Below are 14,677 nucleotides of genomic sequence, written 5' to 3' on the forward strand. Positions count from 1 at the left end.
CAGGGCCTCGTTTTCCCATCTATGAAATACACTGTAACCAGTGTACCCTTCACCCATTTGTGAACCTCCTTTGTACTAGGTCCTGCTCTTTGCGACCCCGACTGAGCGATTTCACTTTCACTTTGTACTAGATAGTTTCCAAATAGCTTTAAAGTCCTTCAAAGCCCAGATGTTGTGAGGGGTGTATAATGGGCAATAAGAACAAGAAAGGACACGTTAGTGTACTGGGTCCAACCCTGCCATTATGCATGAGAAACCAGAAGCCCGAGGTTCCAGGACCTGCCTCAGCCAACCTAGCCTGGGAGCTGGACGAAGAACCCACATCCCTGGCTTCCAGATGCGCTCTCTCTGTCCACCAGTGCGTCACATCTGTCCCTTTGGGCATACTCTCCAATTTGATAACTTCATCCCAATCATTTTCTCTAACAGAAGGAAAACGGCAGATTCCTTTAGATGGCCGTTTCCTTGAGAAGTCACCTGAAGCCAACCTCAAGTCAGAAGAGACTGTGTTATCTGTGTATATTCCGCACTCTACCCAGGTAAGGGCTCCCTGACCCACTGCCCACCCCAGGGAAGCCCAGCTTCGTCCTGAGCAGAGGGCCACATGTGGGCTTCCAAGGGAGAGGTGTCCTCTCCTTTCCAACCAGCTGTTGCAGGGCGCCTTTGGGGCTGCTCACAGGAGGGGTGCTTTCCCAGGTGACCATCGGATTTGCTTTCTTATCAGAGCTACAGTATGAACTCAGAGGCCCTGTGTTCTTTGCCTTCTGTCAGTCCTTTCCTCCATAAAAGATAAAGTAAAAAATATATATAACTGTGTCAGTATAAAGATAAATATGATCCAGGCTGCCTTCAGTGTTATATATTCATTATCATTATATTCATTTTTCCTTTTGATTTTAAAAGAAATGAAAATATTTCCATGAGCCTTACCTCTCTGCCTGCAGGGAACATTCGCCCTATAAAAAGGAGAGCCCTTTGTGTGAAGAGTTGAATTGGGAGTTTCAGACAAAGATGCAACTTAGCCAAGATTAAGTAAAACTATATAGTCTGTTGAATACAGCAAGTTTCTGGCAAACTGAAAGTTCATTACCATAAATGTACTACCAAGTCAACCAGATATTTATTAACCAGATATTTTAAGTACAATTTTCGATTTATTGACTACCTACTACTTTACGTGCCTGGCGCAGTGCTAAACTCCAAAGACTACAAGACACAGCGTTCAGTCTTTAAAGGTCTCTACATCTATGAGGAAGGGCTTGAAATAGGAAAAAACTAATCTCAGACAGGAAATGAGTGGACAGAGAATTGAGGTAGTTCTGGTGATGGGGAGAGCCCTGCCCTGGTAGTGTTAACCATGAAGGAAGGCAGTTGAGATCAGCATAGATCAGTGTAGAGAAAGGGGTGGTCTTTCCAGGATTTTCATTCAATTTAAAATATTTTTTCAGTTTTGTACTGGCGTATAACCAATTAACAATGTTATGATAGTTTCAGGTGAACAGTAAAGGGACTTAGCCATACGTAAACATAGATCCATTCTCCCCCAAATTCCCCTCCCATCCAGGCTGCCACATAATCGTTCAATTTTTTTTTTAATTTTATAAAAGAAATAGTCAAAGAGTTAATAGTCTCACGGGGATGGGGGCTGGGGGGCATGGCAGACTGAAGGCCAGATGGCCGGGCAGGTTGTGTGGAGCAACCTGTGAGATGAGTCTGGAAGGGAGGTTGGGGCTCCATCACCAAGCATATCTATTGCTCTATTAAGGAGTCTGTATGGGTCCTAGCAAACAGCCACCTCGGAAGGCTTTAAAGAAGATCCAATCTTAATGAAATTAACTTTTTAGAAATACTGATCACTGGAAAGAGAGAGGATAAGTTGGTTGGAGGATAGCCTAAAAGCCGAATGGCCATTTAGGAGACTAATGCAATAGTTCAGGCAAGGGAAGATGGTGAGGGATGAGAGGCGAGTCCCCACCAGTCAGTGCGGCACAGCAGGAACAACCAGTGTCTCCCAAACACTTCTTTATCACCTTGCTTTCTAGATCAAAAATGTTTGCTCCTTGTCAGGCTCAATGATGGTAGGGTCTAATCTCTCCCCTGCCCCCTACCAAGACGCTGGCCACGCAAAGAGGCTTTCACACTTTGTGGCTCCAATGTTTCAAGCTAGTAATGAAACTCAACCTAGAATGACAGATTTAAACTTGGCAAGCACTTTGGAGACCATTTGTCCTGTGGTTTCCAAGGTTTTTTCTACAGTAGAATACTTTATCCAAATGAGATTTACATAGAACACCAAACTAACACTGCTACAGGTGGAAGTGAGGAAGTTCATTGTGAGAGGCACCCCACCTCCTCATCTTCCGCTCAACCCTCTCAGCAGTCACCAAGGTGCCATCTGATCAAATTAAACCTTACTGTTTTAAAGAAAATTAAAACTGGAACAGTTTAAGTCCCCTGCCCAAGGCCACACATGGATTCACAGTGGAGGGTAGATGAATATAGACCCCAGAGCCGGCACTGCCACTTCCTGTGTGACCTTGTGCAGGCGACTGAGCCTCTCAGTTTCCTCATCAGGAAACTGGACACGAGCAGAGTTGTTATGAGGATTAAATATTAACACATAACATAATACATAATGTAATATATAATGTAATACATAACAATAGATACAAAGCACATGGGCAGTATATACTCCACAGTCAGCTCTATACCCCAAAACCACGCCTGTGTGAGAACTTAGATCTTTTTCATTATCAATACCAACGCCATTGTTGCTATACATCAGACAGTGAAGGTAAGCACTACACTTTGCTTTTCTGTTTCTAGTGGCACTTTGTGTCAGGACTCCGGATAGCCCAGCGTCAGGAGAACGCCTTTGCCATTGTCAATGCTGGGATGAGTGTGAAGTTTGAGGATGGCACAGACACCATCAAGGAACTTCAGATGTTTTACGGAAGTGTTGGGCCCACTGTTGTCTCTGCAAGCAAAACCTGCCAGCAGCTCATTGGGAGGTATGTCATAACACATCTGAAACATGAAACCCAGGCCTTGCCATTTTAAAATTTTAATGAAAATAGCACTTGGAAAATTTTTCTGATTATAATACACATATGTATATATATATATATACATGCATATAATGTGTTGAAAATTTAATCACTGCAGAAAAGTACAAAGAAAATAAAAATCACCCAAAAACCAACCATCTTCAAGATACAATGATTCTTTTGTTGTAGTTTCTATAATAATAATTCACAAATTAAGATAATCTAAGTAGATAGTATCTCCAAAATTCTACTTCGAATTAACCTGAAAAATAAGTAAATGTTTCTAATACTGTGTCCTAAGACAACTGAAAATGTCCTTAAAGAGATTAAAGAAGATTAAATAGTCCAAAAGGTGAATTGGCCTTCCTCCTGTCATTTGCATTATTTCTAGCATTTGGACAGCAAGTTTTTGAAGTTCTTTCTAACCAGTTATTTTACAGTAATTTTCATCCACCCATCATGTTTATTGTCAACAATTAGAACTTAATGCACAATGGCACCCCACTCCAGTACTCCTGCCTGGAAAATCCCATGGACAGAGGAGCCTGGTAGGCTACAGTCCATGGGGTCGCTAAGAGTCGGACACGACTGAGCGACTTCACTTTCAGTTTTCACTTTCCACTTTCATGCATTGGAGAAGGAAATGGCAACCCACTCCAGTGTTCTTGCCTGGAGAATCCCAGGGACGGGGGACCCTGGTGGGCTGCCGTCTATGGGGTTGCACAGAGTCGGACACGACTGAAGCAACTTAGCAGCAGCAGCAGCAGCGGCAGAACTTAATGCAAGTTTTTTCTGATACTGAAATAACTAAAATAAGTGTTCTCAGAACACTTATATAGTAACTTTCAGTCATGAAAAATGTTGGAAGTATCATCAATAATTCAGTCATTTACTAGTCTTTAGTCAGGAAGATCCTCTAGAAGAGGAAATGGCAACCCACTCCAGTATTCTTGCCTGGAAAATTCCATGGACAGAGGAGCTTGTGGGCTACAGTCCATGGCGTCACAAAGAGTCAAACACAATTGAGCAACTGAGCATGCATGCACCTGTGCCGGTGTGGTGCAGTTGTTGGGGACACGGCCATGAACAAAACAAAGTCCCGAATCATGGGAAGCTTGATTTGAGTGCTTTTTTCATCCAAGCTATTTGAGGTAAATCAACATTCCAGGCCATGACATTAAAAATAATAAAAACAATCTGATTGAAAAATAAGCAGAGGATTTGAATGGACATTTTTCCAAAGAAGACATACAGGTGGCCAACAAGCGTATGAAAAGATACTCAACATCACTAATCACAATGCAAGTCAAAACCACCGTGAGCTATCATCTCACATGTTAGAATGAGTATTATATGAAAGACAAGAAATAACACGAGTGGAGAATGGGAAACCCTTATGCACTGTTGGTGGGAATACAAATTGGTGCAGCCACTGTAGAAAACAGTATAGAGGTTCCTCGGAAAGTTAAAAATAGGACTACCATATGATCCTACAGAGAAGATGGAAACATCTACTTAAAAGGCATAGGCAATTCCATGCGGCTTGCAGCATTATTTACAATAGCCGAGATAATGGCAGCAACCTAAGTGGTCAATGATGATCAATGTATAAAGGATCAATGTATATATGAACATTATTCCATTATAATAAAAGAAGGAAACTTGCCATCTGTGGCAACATAGATGGATTTTGAGGGCATTATGCTAAGTATGATGCAGAGAAAAACAAATACTGTACAATCTTACATGTGGAATCTAAAACAAAGCAAAAACTGAGCTTGTAGATACAGAGAACCGTTTGGTGGCTGCATAGATGTGGTGGGGTGGAGGATGGAGTGCAAAATGGATGGAGGGGGTTAAAAAAGTACACATTTCTAGTTATAAAATAAATGTCATTGGGATGTGATGTATAGCATGGTAACTATACATAATAATACTATATTGTATATTTGAAAATTGCTAAAAACAAAACTAGATCTTAAATGTTCTTATCCCAAGAAAAAAATTAGTAACAACGTATGGTGACGAATATTAACTAGACTTATTGTGGTGATAATTTCACAATACATACATCAAATCATTACATTGTACCCCTGAAACTAACATAATGTCATGTCAATTACACCTCAATTAAAAATTAAAAATTTTTCAATAATATTTTTGAAAGGACTCTGTAAGAAAATTTGGGAGCCACTGCCTCGGATTCTAAAGAAAGCTAGTGAGGGATTTGAGAGTATTTTGTGTAGACTTCGAAGACAGATACACACTGCTCTCCATCTTTTTGTACTCTGCTGGATTAGTGTTTGTCTCTGCCTCTTCTGTGAAATGTTCACACTCTTTCCTGCTAGGCAGTGGAATGACCAGATGCTGAGTGATGCTTGCCGATTGGTCCTGGATGAGATTTACATCCCTCCAGACGCTGAAGGTGGCATGGTAGAGTATAGGCGAACCCTCATCATCAGCTTACTCTTCAAATTCTACCTCAAAGTGAGGCGAGGGCTGAATAAAATGGTAAGGACTACTTCTCTGGGTCTCTGGGCCCCTTGGCCTTCTGGACATGAGCCTGCACATGAAGGGCCTCCACAGCCTGGTTTTAATAATACACAGAGGGCGTCGAGGGTGGGGCCTTCAGGTGGCGCTTCCCCGCCTCCAGCAGCTTCCTCCTGGCCCTTTTAGTTTCTCTCCTTCCCTCGCTCTCCTTCACTCCTGAGCTGAGAAGGGGAGGGATGACCTTGTTATTCCGTTTGCTTTATAATGTGTATGACAGATGCTAATATGCAGTGTCAAGTTGGTTTATAGTAGTGAAGAACCTTCAGTGAGTAAACTATGATCTTTTCCTTAAAATAAGACCTATTTTAATATTTTAAAAATATGAATAAGACAAAAAGGAAGAGAAAATCATCTATAATGTCATTATTAGTATTTTATTATGTACTTCTTCTTCAAACAACTGTGCTAGCCCAGGGAATTCAAAGCTCAGGGCTCTCTCCCAGCAGAACTGGTATCTGATATCTGAAAGAATAAATATGATAACCTATTTCTGACATGTGTTTTTCCAAGCTAGTCACTCAGAATGTAAGTTAAATGTGAAATAATCTTCTTTTCAGGACTCCCACAAGTTTCCTGATATCCCAGAAAAGTTCGTGAGTGCTCTAGAAGATTTCCCTATAGAAACACCCCAAGGAATTCAGATGTTCCAGGTTGGTGGCTGGGGTTTTTTGCTTTTTAATATGTCTGTGATGTAAGTGTATGCCATTATGCATATATCTTCTTTCTTTTCAATAACTTACTTTTATTACTTGTACAGACAAAGTCTGCTAAAGCCAGTTGATGTTACCCATTGTCACCCATGCGTGGCTTTCTTGGTTTAGCTTCTATGCTTTTACTAAAGGCTACACAAAGAGTTGGATTCTGTATCTCCTTTCCCTACTATTTTCAGTTTTGCTGCTTAAAATTTCCTCCCTTTCTTGGCCAATGTCTGTCCTTTCTTTAAAATCTGACTTAACACTTACTGCTTCACTCAGTCCTGTCCAAGTCTTTGTGACCCCATGGACTATACAGTCCATGGAATTCTCTAGGCCAGAGTACTGGAGTGGGTAGCCTTTCCCTTCTCCAGAGGATCTTCCCAACCCAGGGATCCAACCCAGGTCTCCTGCATTGCAGGTGGATTCTTTATCAGCTGAGCCACACGGGAAGCCCAAGAATACTGGAGTGGGTAGCCTATCCCTTTTCCAGAGGATCTTCCCATCCCAGGAATCGAACTGGGGTCTCCTGCACTGCAGACAAATTCTTTACCAACTGAGTTAGGAGGGAAGCCCCTGCTTTCTTGTAATCACCCTAAATCTCCCAGAAACTTGTGTATATTTCTTGCACCAAATTAGTTGATGTCAACTGTTCTTTATTGCTATACAAAGTTGATCACATTATGTTAATGTGTTACTATGTATTCTGATACTTCAACAAGGTTGTAGAGTCTTTGAGGGCAAATAAAATAAAGTCTTCCTTTCTTGGGGTGAGGGAGTGGTTGTAATCAGAACTTATCCTTTACAATATGGATCTTTATTAATGTTGACTCACAGATATGGATACCCAATTGCCTGTAGTTTTGTTTTTTTTTTTTTTTTACTTTGCGGTAAGCCAAGATATATCAGACCCAAGTTTCAATGCTTGAGGACGTCAGTCAATAAAATAACTTGCTTTGTTCGTGAACAGTGTGTGGATCCCTACCAACCCCTACAAGATCCAGTTGGCCACCCAGTCATGCACCAGTCAGCCATTAAACACACCACAGGGGAAGCTGTGTTTGTTGATGACATGCCCCCCATCTCCCAAGAACTCTTCCTGGCTGTAGTCACCAGCACCAGAGCTCATGCAAAGATCATGTAAGAAAATAAAACATCCCTATATGTTATTGGAATGCATTCACAATTTCATATTAGAATTGAGAATTTATTATATATTTGGGTCAATTAAGAATAATTTCCTCTTCTGGATGGGAATCAGTCATTTTTTAAATATAGTTAAGAAAAAAAAAATCTATGGCCCAAAGTAACTGCGGGCACTTTCCACATGGAATACTGCCCATGACTTGTTATGAGGCCACCAATTTTTCCTGGTGTTTGAGGAATCACTTATATTACCCTGAGCTTACCTCTGTAACTTCAGTGTATGCTTTCAAATTTTCCTTCCTAGATTAATTGATACTTCAGCAGCCCTGGCCCTTCCTGGTGTTGTTGATGTGATAACAGCAGAGGATGTTCCAGGAGAAAATAACTACCAGGGAGAGATTTTCTACGCACAAAATGAGGTGTGTGATTTGTGCGCCGCTTCTCATTCAAATGTTTTGCTGGAAATGCCAAAATGATGATGGGTCATGGGTCCATGTTCACATCACAAAGACCTACAGGGAACCAGTGACTCCCCCTCAAATTCTCTCTTGAATGGTGGACCCTTTTGAGATTCTGTTAAAAGCCATAAGCCTTCTCAGGGAAGGCTTCTAAAAAAAACCATCAAGTGGTAGAGGCAGTACAGAACATAGGACATTAAAGGAACCAACATTATTTCAGGACAACTGGATTACTGGCTGTGATATGGGAGTGGGAAGGAGTGTGGCTGAAGACAGTCACAGGCCAGGTCCTCAAATTCTGCCTCCAGCATATGTATCCCCTGAACCCCACTCAAGTTACTGCTTTAGATTTGTTCTCATAGGTTGAAAATAATACAACATGTGGCTTTTCGGCAGGTAATTTGCGTGGGTCAGATCGTCTGCACTGTGGCTGCTGATACCTATGCTCATGCAAAAGAGGCTGCTAAAAAAGTGAAGATTGTTTATGAAGACCTAGAGCCCAGGATTATAACAATAGAGGTACACAGGCCATTCCATGTCTTCTAGAATGACTAGGGTGGTATAATTTTGACAGAATTCAACCCATGGGGTCACAAAACAATATAGGGCTCACCTATACCGGGTTTAGAGTTGTCCATAGTTTTAGAGAGAAGGCTCCAGCAATCTGCACCTCGAAACATAATACTGAGAATTTTCCTGCCTGGAGCTCCCTCCCTTCTTGGGTCCATTTCTCCTCCCTTGATCTCTTGCTAAGGCATGGCCACAGAATATAGATAAGGGATACCAGGGGGATGTTCTATGACCTCACATGCAAAACTAGTCAGTACGGAAATCCAGAGCATGTGAAGCTCACAACAGTTGTAACATTCACTAAATTACAGCTTGGGTCCTCTGTCTCCCTGCCCACTTCCTGCTTAAACGCAAGCCTTGGAGATGGCACTCTGACTCACAGTCTGACTCTGTTGTCTAGTGGGACCTTAATAGCAAAGAAAGCTTTGACAAGTTGTTTCAACTCCTCATACCTCAGTTTCCTCGACTGTAAAATGGGAACCATGAAAGTACCTACACCAAAAGGTCACTGTGAGGTTTAAATAGAATTCAAATGCCTGGCACAGCACTTGGGACATGGGATCCATTCAATAAATGTTAGCTGTCATTTGTTTTAGCTGTTTTTGTTAATGAGGACAAGAACATATTCTCAGTGCTTTATAACCCCAGTACCTAGTGAAGCACTAAACCCATAGTAGGTGCTCAATAAATATGTGTGATGGAAGGATGGATGAGTCCATAGGCAATGTGAATCCCAGCCAATGGGATGCAGTCTTCATCATTTTCTGTGATTCCCTTATATTCTTCCCAATGGTTACCGAGGTCAAGTATTTCCCAATTATCCTCTGAATGCCTCTTAATTCTGTCCCTTTCTTTCTATTCTCATTTTGTCTCCCATCTCATGGTTTGGCCAGATCCTCATCACCTGTTGTCAGCTTAATTATCATAACTGCTTTAAAAGGAGTTTTGTACTCTGTTTCAACCTATCTGTCCATCACATTAACTTTCTAAGCCTCAAAGTTCATCAGATCCCTTCTTCCACACAGCAGCATCCCCTTAGATGAGGTTCCTAGTATAGCACTCAGGATCTTTTTGCCGGGATGGTGGGTGCTCTTTGGGTCTTCACCGCTGTGCACAAGCTTTCTCTGGTTGTGGGGAACAGGGGCTGCCCTCCCTGCAGAGCACAGGCTCTAGGGCATGTGGGCTCAGTAGCTGCGGTGCCTGGGCTCAGTCACTGCGGCGTGTGGGCTCAGTAGCTGCGGTGCCTGGGCCCAGTCTCTGCGGCGTGTGGGCTCAGTAGCTGCGGTGCCTGGGCTCAGTCACTGCGGCGTGTGGCCTCAGTAGCTGCGGTGCCTGGGCCCAGTCACTGCGGCGTGTGGGCTCAGTAGCTGCGGTGCCTGGGCTCAGTCACTGCGGCGTGTGGGCTCAGTAGCTGCGGTGCCTGGGTCCAGACACTGCGGCATGTGGGCTCAGTAGCTATGGTGCATGGGCTCAGTTGCCCTGTGGCTTGTGGAATCTGCCCAGGTCGGGGATTGAATCCTTGTCCCCTGCATTGGCAGGCAGTCTCCCAACCACTGGACCACCAGGTTAAGTCCTCAGGATCTTTCTTAATCCAACCTCAAGGCACTTTTCAGCCCAACCTACTATTTCTTGATAGAAAATCTCCACCCTTCCAGTTGCTTGTTCTCATTTTGGCCCCTCAGCTTGGTTTCAACTTCAAACTATTGCTTTATGAGGCACTTTTGACTGTAAATTATTCTCCCTCTCTTCTCTAGCTGTCCTAATCCCATTCAGTTCAGCACCTAACTTTCATCACCTACGCAGGGTCACCCTGAGCATTCCTGGCCCCACCAACCTCCTCCTCTTGTCCTCTCTTTACTCTGTTATTTGCCCCCCTCACCACAAAGTTGGCACCTTAACACCAAACTGCATTAGGCCCTCATTCAGCTGTCTAGGGTAGGGCCATATTGTATATATCTATTCTTGTCTCCCCCTCAGCTCTTCCTCAGAGCCCTGAACAAAACTAAAGCAATACCAATGCCTGTAATCCATTTCAACCCAACATCAGTTGTCTCTCCTTACTGCTTGGATTGTCTTGGTGTGTGAAGATCTGATTGAGCAGGAGCTTGGGGTTTTGATGGTAGGTGGACGGCTTATTAGAATACTTTAAAAAAAAACACCTTTTTCTTGTTTGTTTTGTTTTGTTATTTCCCCTGCAGCAAGCCCTAGAGCACAATTCATTTCTTTCTGCTGAGAAAAAAATTGAGCAAGGAGATGTAGAGCAAGCCTTTAAAAACGTTGACCAAATCATTGAAGGTAAGTGACCTTGAGCCAAAAAGGTAAAGCCTCTTCAGTTGAAGACTTAATTCAGTCATCTGGCTTGAGAAATACTAGAGCTCTCAGGCAGAGCTTCTCAACCCTAGTGTGATTTTTGAATCACAATTTTAAATGCACAAATAATAAATTTACTAAGCTTGATGAAATTTTACATATGTATAAGTCTATGGATGGGATGGTTAGATAACATCACCAACTCAGTGGACATGAGTCTGAGCAAATTTCGGGAGATAGTGAAGGACAGGGAAGCCTGGCATGCTGCAGTCCATGGGGTCGCAAAGAATGGGACACAACTTAGCAACCAAATAAGAACAACAATAGGCTTATGTAAATACTACCCACACCAAGATATAGAAATTTCCAGCACCCTGAAAGCTTCCTTGTGCCCCTTCTCAGTTAGTAAACCTCCCAAAGATTTTTGTTTTAATTTTACTTATTTGGCTGTGCTGAGTCTTTGTTGCTGCCCAAGGGCTTTCTCTAGCTGGAGTGCGCAGGCTTCTCTTATTGAAGAGCATGGGTTCTAGGGCTCTCAGCCCTCAGTAGTTGTGGTATATGGGCTTAGTTGCCCCTCAGCACATGGAACCTTCCCAAACCAGGGATCAAACCAATGCTGCCTGAATTGGCAGGTAGATTCTTAACCACTGGACCACCAAGAAAATCCTCAAAGATTTTATTCTAACCTTTACCACTGTAGATTAGTTTTACCTCTTTTGAACTTCATATAAATGGAACCTTACAGTATAACTTCTTTTGTGCCTACTTCTTTTATTCAATATTATATATGGAGGGCTCATCCATGTTGTTGCGTAGATGCATAATTCTTTTTCATTATTCAGGAGTATCTCATGGTATGAATGTTTATATATCCATTATATCTGTAATTATACCCATAATTTATTTATCTATTCTACTATTGATATGCATTTGAGTTTTTTCAACTTGGGGCTTTTATGAATAGTTCCTATAAACACTGTTAAACACTGTTATTATACATGTCTTGTGGTGAGCATAAGCACTCATTTTCAATAGAATATAGTCAGCAGTAGAAATGCCAAATAATAGTGTTTTAATATGCTTTAGTTAATGCCAAACATTAAAAAATGTTTTTCCTATTTTATTCCTAGTAACAATTGTAAAAGTTCCATTGTTTGTTTATTATCATCAGTCTTTTTAGTTTAGTTCTTGTACACCCTTCTTAATATTTCTTTCTAGTACTTGATACTTTATAATGCTATTGCAAATTATATTTTTATTTCATTTTCTACTTATTTATGTCTAATATATAAAGACAGTTGGTTTCTGTATATTGATCTTAAAGCCAGGAGTTTCACTAAATTCCCTCACTATTTTAAAAGTCTTACAGAGTTTCTTGAATTTTCTGTGTATAAAGTTGTATCTTAACAGTTTTATTTATCTTTCCTAATCTTGATACTATATTGTTTGCTTGTTTGCTTCTTTTGAATTGCTACACTGGGTAAGACTTAGTACAGTTTTTTAAAATACAAATATACAGATCCCACCTCAGACTTGTGAAATAAGAACCTTGGAGTATAAGATCAGAGCATCAATATTTTATAAAAGATCTCCATGTGGGTGAGCCTAATTTGTAGCCAGAGTTGAAAGCTGCAGTTGTCTTTACTAAGAGAATTGCTACATCTTAAGTAAGAGAAAATAGTAATTTTACAGTAATTTTTACAATCTGTTCAGTTCAGTTCAGTTCAGTTCAGTCACTCAGTTGTGTCCAACTCTGCGACCCCATGAATCGCAGCACGCCAGGCCTCCCTGTCCATCACCAACTCCCGGAGTTCACTCAGACTCACATCCATCAAGTCAGTGATGCCATCCAGCCATCTCATCCTCTGTCATCCCCTTCTCCTGCCCCCAATCCCTCCCAGCATCAGAGTCTTTTCCAGTGAATCAACTCTTCTCACGAGGTGCCCAAAGTACTGGAGTCTCAGCTTTAGCATCATTCCTTCCAAAGAAATCCCAGGGCTGATCTCCTTCAGAATGGACTGGTTGGATCTCCTTGCTGTCCAAGGGACTCTCGAGAGTCTTCTCCAACACCACAGTTCAAAAGTATCAATTCTTCGGTGCTCAGCCTTCTTCACAGTCCAACTCTCACATCCATACATGACCACTGGAAAAACCATAGCCTTGACTAGACGGACCTTTGTTGGCAAAGTAATGTCTCTGCTTTAGAATATGCTGTCTAGGTTGGTCATAACTTTTCTGTTACCTACTTCTAAATAAGTGGAATGGCAAGTGCTATATTTTTTACTGAAATGCCTACAGAATACTTGTTTCCCAGCATCATTCTGTTTAAGCAGAAAATGTAGACTGATTCCCAATCATAAAAACAATTTACTACCTCAGAAGAATAGTTAAATACAAGCAGGAAAGCTAAGAAAGATGCTCAGAGATTTGACAGCATCTTGTGTCAAACATTCATTAATTCTATAATAGATTTTATAGAAGAAACTAAATGAGATTTTACAAAGACTATAAATTTGGGCTAAAGGGTATTTAGTTATGGTAATAATATCAGTTAACATTTGTCAGATACTAATTGTGCCAGGCACCATGACAAACATTTTATGTGTTTTATGTTATTTAATCCTGACAACCCTAGGAAATGAGTAGTATTATTATTAAGTCTATTGTAAGTTCCTATGTATTACTGCTTACTATTTAATATGTAAGTAGAACACTGCTAAGAAAGAACATATCAGTAGATGCATTTTACAGATGATGAAACTGAGGCTTTGAAAAGTTAAGTAACTGGTTGAGATTTCATAACCAGTTAGCAGTAGAACCAGGACTGGAGCCCAGAATTGGCTGAGCCCTAGACCCTTGCTGTTAACCATAGTAGTATATTTTCTTTAAATTTCTGTTCTCACTGAGGATAACAGAATGACAAGATCCTAGCTAGCTATTTGTCATTCAGGATTCTGGCCATTGTGAGAGTTCAAGTGGGAAGTTTGAAAGACAAAGAGAATATAAAATATGGGCAGAAATGATGAAGAATTGGAGCAGACTCTTGAGAGTCCCTTGGACTGCAAGGAGATCAAACCAGTCAGTCCTAAAGGAAGTCAACCCTGAATATTCACTGGAAAGACTGATGCTGAAGGTGAAGCTCCCATACTTTGGCCACCTGGTGCAAAGAGCCGACTCATTGGAAAAGACCCTGATGCTGGGAAAGATTGAGGGCAAGAGGAAAAGGTAGCAACAGAAGATGAGATGGTTGGATGACTTCACCGACTCAAAGGACATGAATCTGAGCAAACTCCAGGAGACAGTGAAGGAAGGGAAGCCTGGGCTGCTCCAGTCCATGGGGTCGCAAAGAGTTGGACACGACTGAGCAACTGAACAACACCACAGCTAGGAGTTATTGAGAATATAATGTCTTGTAATAGTTAAGAGCATGGATCCTGGGGTCAGGCTGCCCGGGTTTGGATCCCAGCTCTGCTCTTTACTGGCTGTGTGACCTTGGGAAGCTTACTTAACCTTCTATGTCTCAAGTTCCTAATAATACCTGCCTCATAGGATTGGTACAGAGATTGCATTAATTTATTATTTATAGAGTTCTAGGCCTCAGAATAATATCTATCATATGTAAAAACTATTTAATTATGAAATAAGTTTGAATTTAGATTAAAATCAGTATATACATGCTGAAAGCAAACTTTTTTTGTAGGGGAAAGGGTGCCTTTTTACATGACTCACATTCTGTCATCCCAAGAAGTAATTCAAGAAATCCTTTGTTTTCTGGCAAAGCAATTCACTTATTTTTAACTGCATGGGGTTCTTTTGGTTAGTTTTAAATTAAAAATACTACCTCTTAAATACTTAAATAAGGGCTAAATGTGTCTCTAGTACAACCTACAAAATAATAAGGATG

General features: G+C 41.3%; 1 protein-coding gene across 1 annotated transcript in view; it reads left to right on the forward strand.

Moving 5' to 3' along the window:
* Positions 1–14,677, forward strand: part of LOC101104808 (aldehyde oxidase 4-like) — a 68,032-nt gene that overhangs the window by 27,621 nt on the left and 25,734 nt on the right. Inside the window, exons 13-20 of the mRNA XM_004004811.5 lie at positions 430–539; positions 2,827–3,011; positions 5,396–5,558; positions 6,155–6,247; positions 7,260–7,429; positions 7,740–7,854; positions 8,290–8,412; positions 10,662–10,758. Coding sequence (XP_004004860.3) covers positions 430–539; positions 2,827–3,011; positions 5,396–5,558; positions 6,155–6,247; positions 7,260–7,429; positions 7,740–7,854; positions 8,290–8,412; positions 10,662–10,758 — 1,056 coding nt within the window. The remainder of the gene's footprint in view (positions 1–429; positions 540–2,826; positions 3,012–5,395; positions 5,559–6,154; positions 6,248–7,259; positions 7,430–7,739; positions 7,855–8,289; positions 8,413–10,661; positions 10,759–14,677) is intronic.

Source organism: Ovis aries, chromosome 2 (assembly GCF_016772045.2).
Source record: "Ovis aries strain OAR_USU_Benz2616 breed Rambouillet chromosome 2, ARS-UI_Ramb_v3.0, whole genome shotgun sequence".
In the NCBI taxonomy this organism is placed as follows: domain Eukaryota; kingdom Metazoa; phylum Chordata; class Mammalia; order Artiodactyla; family Bovidae; genus Ovis; species Ovis aries.